Source organism: Pogona vitticeps, chromosome 6 (genome assembly GCF_051106095.1).
Source record: "Pogona vitticeps strain Pit_001003342236 chromosome 6, PviZW2.1, whole genome shotgun sequence".
Taxonomy (NCBI): domain Eukaryota; kingdom Metazoa; phylum Chordata; class Lepidosauria; order Squamata; family Agamidae; genus Pogona; species Pogona vitticeps.
Genome location: NC_135788.1, coordinates 113,071,488 through 113,083,581, shown reverse-complemented (window position 1 = coordinate 113,083,581; position 12,094 = coordinate 113,071,488). Strand labels below are relative to the sequence as shown.

Genomic DNA, 12,094 nt, shown 5'->3' with positions numbered 1-12,094 from the left:
GTAGGCTTCAGCAGTATGTGGACCGAGAATTCCAAAAAGTACAAGCTGCATTTTGAAGGGGCAGAGGAACTAGAGACCAAATTGTGAACATGTGTTGGATTATGGAGAAAGCCAGAGAGTTCCAGAAAAATATCTACTTCTGCTTCATTGACCACGCAAAAGCCTTTGACTGTGTCAACCTCAGCAAACTATGGCAAGTCCTTAAAGAAATGGGAGTGCCTGATCACCTTGTCTATCTCCTGAGAAACCTATATGTGGGACAGGAAGCAACAGTTAGAACTGGATATGTGACAACTGATTGGTTCAAAATTGGGAAAGGAGTATGACAAGGCTGTAGATTGTCTCCCTGGTTATTTAACTTATATGCAGAATACATCATAGGAAAGGCCGGAGGAATCCCAAACCAGAATTAAGATTGCCAGAGGAAATATCAACAACCTCAGATATGCAGATGATACCACTCTGATGGAAGAAAGTGAGGAGGAATTAAAGAACCTTTTAATGAGAGTGATAGAGAAGAGTGCCAAAAATGGTCTGAAGCTCAACATCAAAAAAACTAAGATCATGGCCACTGGTCCCATCACCTCCTGGCAAATAGAAGGGGAAGGTATGGTAGCAGTGACAGATTTTACTTTCTTGGGCTCCATGATCATTGCAGCCACGAAATTAAAAGATGACTGCTTCTTGGGAGGAAAGCAATGACAAACCTAGACAGCATTTTAAAAAGCAGAGACATGACCTTGCCGACAAAGGTCCGCATAGTCAAAGCTATGGTTTTTCCAGTAGCAATGTATGGAACTGAGAGCTGGACCATAAAGAAAGCTGAACGCTGAAGAATTAATGCTTTTGAATTGTAGTGCTGGATGAGACTCTTGAAAGTCCCCTGGGCTGCAAGGAGAACCTATCCATTTTGTAGGAAATCAACTCTATGTTCTCACTAGAAGGACAGATCCTGAAGCTGAGGGTCCAATACTTTGGCCATCTCATTTGAAGACTCTCTGGAAAATACCCTGATGTTGGGAAAGGGTGAAGGCAAGAGGAGAAGGGGACGACAGAGGACAAGATGGTTGGACAGTGTATTCAAAGCTATGAACATGAATTTGACCCAACTCCAGGAGGCCGTGGAAGACAGGAGGGCCTGGTGTGCCCTGGTCCATGGGGTCACAAAGAATCGGACACAACAACAGCACCAAAACAATAGCATAATTTTGCTGTAAGATCAGAATATGCTTCTTTATTAAAACCCTTGGGACTTGAGGATTTGAGGCTGCATAACCTTTAATGCAATGCTTTTCATATCTTAATGTTTGAGTTTTACATGTATTGAAATACTGTAGTTGAATTTGAAATTGTTAATAGGGTTGTTTTTGATCATTTCCAAGCCTCTGTTTCTCCATTGCTGGATGGGGGGGGGGGTGGATTTGGTCAGCACCTTAAATAAGTTAACTTAAAGAAAACATAGTAATGTCCGTCCACTGAGGCTGTACAAAAACAGTGCTCACCTCAGTCACATGGTACGCAAGATGTCCTGCAGTTGTCAGTGAGCCTAATAGTTTTCCAGGGCCCAAAATGTAAACAACATACAATTTTCCTAATTTGAAAATAAAGTAGGCCTGGCTGTCTGACACACACAAAAATTGAGACATATTTTGAGACTTCATTATCTTCCTTGCAATTATTACAATTTCACGATGGAGTGCCTCTGCTCTTCAAGTCCATGAGGAAAACTGAAGCCTGTATTCAAAACAAAAGAAGAAGAAGAAGAAGAGGAGGAGGAGGAGAAAAAGGAGGAGGAAAAACATCCCATTTCTTCTCTGAAATGTTTCCCTCACAATATAAAGGCTCCAGTCAAAACAATTTGGGCCATCTCAGACTCAGAATCTGGGGAGGAGATAGTCTGTCAATCTGAGCTCCTCCGTGTTTTCTACTAGGACTGATAAGGCTTACGAGTGTTGACTTTAGGAAATGAGGACTTGTTTGTCAGCAATTCCTCTGGGTGTTTTGGCCCTACTGCTGCTCTTACAACACCGGTGCTCCAGCCACAGTTTCAGCAACTCCATGGGTGATTGGCAGTCAGAAACCCAGATGCCTTCAGATGTTCATCCTTCAAATGAGGTTATCATTGGTGGATTTGTTTCCATAATGCTTGGCAACTTCTTCATGGAGACATTTAAGAAACACCCACAATCTTTCAGGACTGGTTAGTAAGTAGATCTTAAGCTCTCTCTCTCTCTCTCTCTCTCTCTCTCTCTCTCTCTCTCTCTCTCTCTCTCTCTCTCGTTAAGAAATGTGATGTTGATCCAGGCATGCTTCATACAAACTAATATTTCACCTCCACTGCTGTAGAAATAGAGCTGTCAGAACATTGTGGTGAAAGCTGGTCCTCAGTAAAACTTAGGTTCAATCCCTTTTATGTTCTTTCAAAGAGGTTTTGGAGCTGGGTCACAATACTTATTATTGAGGGAAGAATAACAAAGGGGCCCTCCATTGGGCATCAGTAAGAATTTTTAGCTGGATCTAAAGTATTTGGATGGGCAAATATATCATTCATATATTCAGGGTTCTCATTTTTCAGTGCACTTTTCAATTCATTCAGCTATGCAATTCAGAGATAATAAATGCTGTGGTTGCCTATCATAATCTACCTTTTCAGTACACAACCTTTTCAGTATTTCACTCCCATTTGTGGCCACTTGCAGAATTTGTAAATGATTCTCTGTGTATTGTTCTATCAATGGGAGGAAGACATTCACCCTAATCAGCCTGTACTATGTTGTCAAGATGTATATATGGACGTTGATTCTGATTTGATGTTGTCTTTTATTTAGGTTTTTGGGGCAGAGATGATTTGTCAGGAGGGTTAGACTGTTGAGTGACAATTGAGGTTCTTGGGTCCTTTTAAGGAGAAAGGTGGGATAAAAATGTTTTAAATAAATCGTTTAACCAAGAATTTCCCATGGCATGTGTGGCAACAGCGAACTTCCCTAGAGCAAATTGCAACAGATTTTGTAGCACTTCAGATTCTCTGAGGTCCCAAGATACAAAGATTTTGAACTGTCTTTGCAGTGTGATCCCTAAAAACTATCAGCACGTCTTGGCCTTTGCTTTTGCCATCCACGAGATCAACAAGAATGATGAACTGTTACCCAATGTCACCTTGAGTTACAAGATTTATGACAATTACTTTGATTCCTGGAGAGCCACTGAGACTATTCTGGATTTCCTCTTCCTGGAGAAAGGAAACCCACTCAATTACAACTGTGAAAGGACGGAGCAAGTCCTGGCTGTCATTGGTGGGCTCACCTCCCAAAATTCCATGCACATGGCCCATATTTTAAGCACCTACAATATACCACAGGTATGGTTTTAGAACTCAGTACATGCCATAATGAGGAGACCCCCTTGAAATGTTCTTTGAGTTTCTTCCACAACCTACTTAAAATGATCTGCCAAATTTAGAGCCTGAAGCTTCAGATATGTTTTTAGGACACTCGAGAGAGCACATTAGAAACCCTACTGTCGGATATTCAGTGGGAACAAAAAATAGTAGACAATGGGAGACAGCAGAACACATGGTATCAAATCCTCACTTAGTCCTAGAATGGTTTTCTTAGAGAGTGTTCAAGAACACACAGGAAATATAATTTCTAGTCCTTATTTCACAAAAGAACCACACTTTGATATCATGGCAGTGGTAACTCCTTGAAAATCCTGTTACGGTTGCCATGATTCAGAAGTTTCTTTACAACACATAAAAACAAAAACTAAGGTAAGGCACACTTATGTTGGGGGAAAAAGAGGAAAGGGTTTCTTAGTTTAAAATATATTGCATGTTTTTCAATTAGGTCAGCTACGGCTCTTTTGAAGAAGCCCTGAGTGACAACATTCAGTTCCCCTTCTTGTATCGGATGACCCCCAATGAAGAACCACAGTATGTAGGAATTGTTTGCCTGCTCCAGTATTTTGAATGGAACTGGGTTGGCCTCATTGTTCCAGATGATAACAATGGAGAAACCTTCCTTAGAACTTTGACACCAAAGCTGTTTGAGAGTCATACATGCATCGCTTGGACCATGATGATCCCTAGAGTATCTGTGCACTTACCGTTTGAACTACTACTCCAAAAACTGGAACCCATTCTGTACACTTTCCGACAGATTGAAATCAACGTGGTTCTTGTGCATGGAGACAAACAGTCTTTGGAGGCATTATACTTCATTCTATTGTACTTTGAACTGTTTGAGAGACAAACACAAAGGAGGGTGTGGGTGACGACGGCTCAGTGGGATTACACATCTTTACCAACTGTGTTAAAACCGAGCTCAGAGTCACTCAATGGAACCTTGTCATTCGCCCTCCACACAAATGTGGTGCCAGGATTTCAGGACTTTCTGGAGAACATCAATCCATTTCACTCAAACATTTATTTCGTTCCTACATTCTGGTTCACAGTATTCCTCTGCTCATTCCCAATGTATGACCTGCATTTTCGAGATGCAAACAACTGCACTGGGCAGGAAAAGCTCTCAGGTCTTCCTGGATCTGTCTTTGAAATGGGAATGACTGGCCACAGCTACAGTGTCTACAATGCTGTTTATTTTATAGCACACGCCCTGCACGCTATTTATTCTTTGAGAGCCCAACAGAAAGGAAGGAGAGATGGAGACAAACAGGATTCTCTGAATATTTATCCATGGCAGGTAATTACATGAAAAAAATAAGCTTAGGATCATGTAAATAGCCAGGTAGAGCAAAACACGGTAAGCCTCCCAGTTTTGGAAGCAGGACAGAAAAGTTAGGTCTTGCCTCATTACTCAAAGAGGAAAGAAAGGTCGCTGAAGATGGACCTGACCTTCATGAATAAATCCAACATTATTCTAGAGACTCTTAAACTGAGGGCTATCACTGCTTAGTGATGAATGGAGTGATAAATGAGTTCATCTTTTCACATTTATTGCCATCCATTTCATGTTTTCTGTGTTTTTCGGGGATGCCAGTCTTTCAGTCTCCCAAGATTAAGAAAATGTTTTTAACACTTCAGTGCATTACCCATTTTGCCTTGGCTGGATCATTTCTGAATGTTCAGACTGTACAGAGCTTTGACATGTTTCTTTCTAACTAAAACTGTCAACCTTTTCTTCCTTCTCCAATTCAGCTTCACTCGTTTCTGAAAACTCTCCACTTCAACAACAATGCTGGGGAAGAAATATTTTTGGATGAGAAGGGGGGCCTGGCAGCTGGATTTGATATCATCAACTTCGTCATCTTTCCCAACGGGTCCTCCCAGAAAGTCCGGGTTGGACACATGGACCCCCTGGTGCTTGAAGGCAAACAATTCACTATAAATGGAAGTACCATTGTGTGGAATCAGAAATTTCATCAGGTGGGGATGCTCAGACTTTAAATTGATTTAGCTGTACCTATTTAGACTGAAAGGTTGAGCTAGGTGTCACCTGCATTGTGTTTCATGGGGAAAGAAGCTTGTATGGCCAAATATTTCTCTCAGTATCCATGGCGTGATCCTTCAGTCCTCGAAATGCGTGGGGATTTACAGAAAATTTTGCCTCCCTCAAAATTAAGAAGTCTCTGCCTCCAGCAGTCGGCAGTGTTGTTACCATCTCTCTCTCATCCCCTTCACCCCGTTCTATGCCGAACCTTCAACTGCAAGGGATCTATCAGAGTATCTTGGGAATGATGATATTAAAATTACAATTCTTTTGTGATCGAGGAAGAAGTGATTACAGAATTAAAATTACAGAATTAGATTCCACATTTTTCCTTACTGTCCTTTCTGTTGGGGAGCAGCAGAAGGGTCTTGTAATCCATCTTGACTGTTGACCTTGGTGCCAACAACATTCTGGATGGCTTTGCTAATTAAAGCTTGGTGTCTTTTTCCTTCTAGATAATGCGAATTATATCACGTATTAAATGTCCTATTCCAGATTGTCTGCCAATCAGGATTTAGTGTTCCTTAAATGTTCACAAACATTTGTGCTCTCTCCCTCTACACAGCTGAAATCATCTCCCAATTAGTGCCGTACCAAGGAACAAACTGACTTTGCTTTGGAGACTGCCCTAGAAGACCTAAGCTGCAGGTGTTACTTCCTCCTCGTGATTAGGCATACACTGATGACCATATTCCTAGTCAGATTTTCCTAGACACTCACAGAAAAGCCTGATTTTTCCACATAGATTCCATGTTTCCCCCATTTCTCAGAGTCTTTCCATTCTGCCATTTTGAATCATGGATACAAAAGCAAATCTCTCACATTTCTTCAGAAGGATTTGAATCTCATGACTTTCTCATGAAACTGTAACATGGGGGTGGATTAGGGATGTTTTTGGAAAACAGCAAGGAGATCTCTAAATACATGTCCAATCTTATCCATATTTAATAAAGAGGAAATCCAAACTATCAGCAATCACTATGCCAATATATAGCCATCATTCAAGAACCTCCTGAATGTTATAGCCTGTTTCTTGAAATATGCCCTCCTATCAGAAAGGGCCAACAAAGGGCCAGAATGTTGATTTAACTTGCTATCCAATATGAGAGATCCAGTCCTGTGCACCTGTAATATCTATGATTTAGTGGTAGAAATTTAATGTTGGTCTCTGGAACTCTTATGATGACCCACAGTTTACAGGTTAATTGTTATGGTTTCACCACCAAATTTTGCATTAGTTTAGAATTTTCTATATAGTTATGTTTGGAAGGGTTTTTAATTTAATATTTTAATTTATATCATTATTTGATTTAATTTATGTTTATCATGATATACTGATCATAAGCTGCCTGAAGTAGTGCTCTGCCCACTGGATGGAGAGTGGAGAGGGATTGACAGAGTTGCGGTATTACCAGGATACACCAGGTGGCACTAACCAAAAGGACTTCCCTGAGAGATGAAGACACCAAGCAATAACGCAGTGTTGATAGCAGAATAGTTATATTGTTTACAGGATATATACATACATGTACAGCTTAGTCCTTGTTTCCAGTCCCAAAGTCATACACAGCAGTTTCAACAAAGTTCAATGCATAAATCAGAGTCAAAGTCCTTGTAAATTAGTTCAGCAGTCATATACCATATGTTCTGTCCAGTAGTCAGAGTTGTTCTCCCAATATACAGCACAAAGACACAGCTTCTTCCAGGAATATTCCAGTACAACACCACGACAACCCACAGCGTGTGTTTTAGGTCTGCTAGCTTTATTCCAGGGATAGCCAATCCTGGGATTGCTCTCTCAGCTGTTACAATTACCTCAGCTGTATAAATTCTTGCTTTGCTTCTTTCTACAGCAGTGATTCTGACAAATACTTATTGCTTTAGTACAAAACTGCATTTAACAATTCCTTCAGGTTTATCCCAAACTTGTCAGGGATGAAATTACATTAAATGAAACTCTCTTGTGCAACTTTATGTCACTGAACTTGAATGTTGTCTACAATCACAAGTCTTGGGGTAATTAAGAGATGCTTCCACCATGTGCTGCAAGCTTCCATTGATCCATTGTGATTCACTACATTCTAGGGGAGCCTTTGACAGCCGCAAAATGAAGGGGAAAGTAGTCATAAATGTCTGCAATTACAATTTCCAGTCCAGCAAAGAATGGCATTTTGGCCAGTATATCACCTTAGCTTCTGTTTGTCATAGTGGAGGTATATGTCCCTACCTGAAAGCTAAATAGCATCTGTAAGGCTTTGCTCTTCAAAAACAAATGCAGAACATTCCAAACACTCTTTTCTTCTAATTGGAAGCTGCCCAGATCCACCTGTGTTGAGAGTTGCCATCCTGGGCAGAGCATGTTTGTCCAGCCAGGGAAGCAAGTGTGTTGCTATGATTGTGTGGAGTGCCCTGAAGGGAGGATTTCAACCCAGATGGGTAAGTGAAGCATTTCAGACTTTCATAGACATTCAGTTGAGGATCCCTCTCCCTGGATTCCTAATACCAAATCAGGAAATGCATTTCTTGAAACCAAAGAACATTCTGAAAGAAAAATCAATGCTGCTGTTGAAAAAATGGTTAGAGGTTCATGGATTCTTTGCATTTGTCAGTCATTGATAGCTGAACATGGAAATACCTTATTTTTCCATGTATTATACTTTTGTCTAAAATCTTTAGACCAAAAATTGAGGGTGATCTTATACACAGAAGCAAGCTGAGAACAAAAATAACTGGAGGGGAAAGCAGGGATCAAAGTGATCCTACAGAGCTTTGATCCCTGCTTTTCCGTCCACTTGCTATGCCTTAGCAAAAGCAAAGCAGGGATCAAATTGCTGTAGGATCACTTTGATCCCTGCATTCCGTTCTGCTTACTAAGTTCCAAGGGGCTTAGCAAAAGGAGGGGGAAAGGGTCAAAGCAATCCCTTGGATGTACAAGAGGGAAAGCGATCCAAATCATTATGCAGTTGCGGGATGGCTTGGATCCCTTTCCCCCTCCTTTTGCTAAGCCTTCTGGGGCTTAGCATGAAGGGAGAAAGCAGGAATCAAAGCGATCCTGAAGCACCTTGCTCCATTTTCCCTACACTTGCTAAGCCCCTCTTAGATTTCTTAATTTTGGATTAGAAAAGTCTTACACATGGGGGCGTATAATTCACGGAAAAATACGGTACAGTGGTGCCTCGCACAACGAGCGCCCCGTAGAGCGATCAATTCACTCTACAAGGACATTTTCGCGATCGCAAATGTTATCGCATACCGATGGCCCCTATGGTCGAAAATCGCAGAGCGAACGTCGGTAAGCGGTTCGCTTACCGACATTCGCTTTGCGACCCGCGGATCAGCTGTTCGGCGGCTACAAAATGGCCACCGGAAGCCGCAAAATGGCCACGCGCAGCATTTTTGCGCCCTCGTTAAGCGAGGGGAGGGCGCGAAAATGGCTGTCGGCCATAGAGGAACATCTCTGAACGGTGAGTAAAGGAGCCTTTTGGAATGCATTAAATACTGTTTAATTTGTTCCAATGGGCTTTTCTGTCCTGCTCAGCGATGTTTTCACACAGCGAGGGTTAATCCGGAACGGATTAACCTCACTGTGCGGGGCACCACTGTACTTCTATATGCTCATAACATTCTGATTACTCTTTCCTTTTCAGATGCAGGTCAATGTGAGAAGTGTCCTGTGGACCATTATCCAAACAAGAACAAAAATTGGTGTATTGGTAAAAAGTTAAGCTACCTGTCTTACGGTGAACCATTGGGAGCACTACTGGTGTCTTTTGCTCTCATTCTTAGTGGGAACACAGTTGTGGTAATGGGAATATTCCTCATCTACCGCCACACTCCCATTGTCAAGGCCAATAACTGGGGAATCACCTGCGCTCTCCTCTCTTCTCTGCTCCTCTGTTTTCTCTGTTCATTCCTCTTCATTGGATGGCCTGGGAAGATAACCTGCCTTCTGAGACAGATGGTGTTTGGTGTTATCTTTTCTGTGTCTGTCGCTTGTGTCTTAGCCAAAACCATGACTGTGATTTTGGCCTTCATGGCCACCAAGCCTGGAAGCCAGATGAGGAGATGGCTTGGGAACAGACTCGCTCTGTCAGTCGTCATTTTCCCTTCTCTCATTCAAACTGCCATCTGCATGGTATGGTTGGCCACTTCTCCCCCATTTCCAGAATCTGACATGCATTCCCAGAGTGACACCATCACAGTTCAATGCAACCAAGGTTCCGATCTCATGTTCTACCTTGTCCTGGGCTTCATGTGGCTGTTGGCCCTCATCAGCTTCACAGTGGCTTTTTTTGCCCGGAAGTTGCCCGACTTGTTCAATGAAGCCAAGCTGATCACGTTCAGCATGTTGGCCTTCTGCAGCATATGGGCATCTTTTGTGCCAGCCTACCTTGGCACCAAAGGGAAATACACCGTGGCTGTGGAGGTCTTCTCCATTTTGACCTCTAGCGGTGGGTTGTTGGGTTGCTTCTTCTTCCCTAAATGCTACATAATGATTTTCCGGCCTGAACTAAACACCCGAGAGCAATTAGTAAGAAAAAGAAGCTGTGTCAATTTGGGATTCAGGAATACCAATTTATGAGTGCGAAGCTAAGAAGGAATTAAAATACTTTCAGAATACTTGGCCAAGACATTGAAGAATTGTCTTAAGCCTACATTTTTGACAAAAAATGTAATTCAACTCCTATGTTGTTCAATTTCTTGCTCAAAACATTAGTTGAAAAAATGTGTACATTAAGAAAAATGTTTGTGTAAAAATAAATGTGAATATTTGTTGTATGATTGCTATGTTCTTCAGTTTAAACTCCCAGACTGGTGTGTTCATGGAATGAAAAAGCCATTTAATAAAATATATATATTACTTCTGCAGGCCAGATAACCTACTTAATATCTCCATTCCTGACTGTGGAATGCTTTTCTTCTTAAGCTCTTTCCCTTAGAGATACAACAACAAGATGGCTGAAATTGTGGGTTTTTGAAAGGAGGATGAAAAATAATCACGATTGGCTTGGACTGCTTTTAATGGACAACCATTATCTACAGTACCTATTTACACTCAAACTGTTTTAGGAGACAGTGAGTCTATCATATGTTTGAGCATAGCCATCACATATTATTAAAATTAAGAAGTTGTGTGATACATATAGCATTATGCTACATGTTTCATAATGTGTGTGTATGGTATGTATGCATTGCATGTATCTGTATATATATGAAGATAACATGCTTGGGTCAAGGCCCCACAAAAACTTGAAACTTGTCCTTATTGTACCTCCTGTTGACCACAATGATTGTTATTTGGTAAAGCCAACTCCACTGAAGATTGGACATCAACCAGCATGTTTTCCAACTGTTCTTAAGCCACTCCACATCAATTCAGACAATTAGGCCAAGATGGCCTACCTCAATACAATACTCCATTGAGCTATTCTGCTACAATGTGTAGCAGGACACACCCTGAAGTGGCATTACTCCAAAATAATTTTTGTGGCTTATGTTGAAATTTGACATCTTGAAAAATCTTGGATGAAAGCTTGTACAATTTAGAAATTACATGAATGGGTACTGCTGCTGTTGGAAACGAGTACAAAACAATATCTAGAAAAGTTTGAAATGGTAAAAAAATTCTCAAGAAACAGAAGGAAGACATTCAGACACACCAGTCTCCTGTCTCCCTCTCCTGTTCAGAAGATAGGAATGTCGAGGTGTCTGCATTCTAGCAGGTGGTGATCTGTCCATAACAAACTGCAAAGTTTTCCTCCGCACCGAGATCAAGAAAACCAGTTCCAGAGTACATCCTGCAATATGAGTTAGGCCAGATATTCTTTGGGAAAGAAAAATGGTTGTCCTAGACAACATGAAGTCCTGAGCTACTACTGACAGGACACTGTTTTTCTAGATGTTGAATTCATTAGGAGCTGACTATACTTCAATGCCAGTGGGTGGGCACAACCCTTGCTTTGTTCTATGCCCCCATTTCAGCTAGACCAGTGGTTCTTAACATGGGCGATAATGCCCCCCAGGGGGCGATTTCATTTTTCAGGGGGGCGGTAGAACGAAAAGGGGCGGTGTGGGGGCGGTGGAACAGAAGGGGGGTGATAGGGGGGCACTGGAGCAAGCCAAACCTGTGAAGGCAACTGCACCCGCGGTGCTGGCAGTGGATCCGGTGCCGCCACCGCCAGACAATCCAGCTCTTTCTGCCAATATTCCTTTCCTTTCAAACAAATACTCTATTATTCTAAGATTCTCCGATTCTTAAAATTCTGTTAGGACTTGTAGCTGAAGTGACAAAACCAACTGCTAGCATATTATTGCCAGCAATGGCAATAATATGCCAGCTGACATATTATTGGTCAATATGAAGACTAAGTCTTTTGGTGAAACTAGAATGGGCCATTAATACATAGTCCTGGCTTTGTTTTCATCAGGATGTGGCCAGAAGCCATGGAGACATATTGTTTTTAATTGCCACCTTTTAGTATCAGAGATAGTTTGTGGAAGATAAAGTGAAGCTTTTATCAAGCTGCATTTTTCAAGCTTTGGAATACACAGGCTTGTGTCCAGTAAGGATCATCTTGCTGATGGAAGGAGAAATTAGGCTGCTTCCCTACCTTAATTTTCTCCTGTGCTGCCCTCATTCTCCATTG

The 12,094-nt window shown here is 41.6% G+C and overlaps 1 protein-coding gene across 1 annotated transcript; it reads left to right on the top strand.

Annotated features, from left to right (window-relative positions):
• Positions 1-7,474: 7,474 nt before the first annotated feature.
• LOC140708272 (vomeronasal type-2 receptor 26-like) lies at positions 7,475-11,039 on the top strand. The gene is made up of 2 exons (XM_073003658.2): positions 7,475-7,883; positions 9,095-11,039. The coding sequence occupies exons 1-2, from the start codon at positions 7,805-7,807 to the stop codon at positions 10,027-10,029; spliced, it is 1,014 nt and encodes a 337-aa protein (XP_072859759.2). The 5' UTR covers positions 7,475-7,804; the 3' UTR covers positions 10,030-11,039.
• Positions 11,040-12,094: the final 1,055 nt, after the last annotated feature.

Coding starts and splice junctions, on each gene's coding strand:
- LOC140708272 (XM_073003658.2), top strand. CDS start 7,805: ATGTTTGTCCAGCCAGGGAAGCAAGTGTGTTGCTATGATTGTGTGGAG. Junction 7,884..9,094: donor GAGGATTTCAACCCAGATGG/GTAAGTGAAGCA, acceptor TTTCCTTTTCAG/ATGCAGGTCAATGTGAGAAG.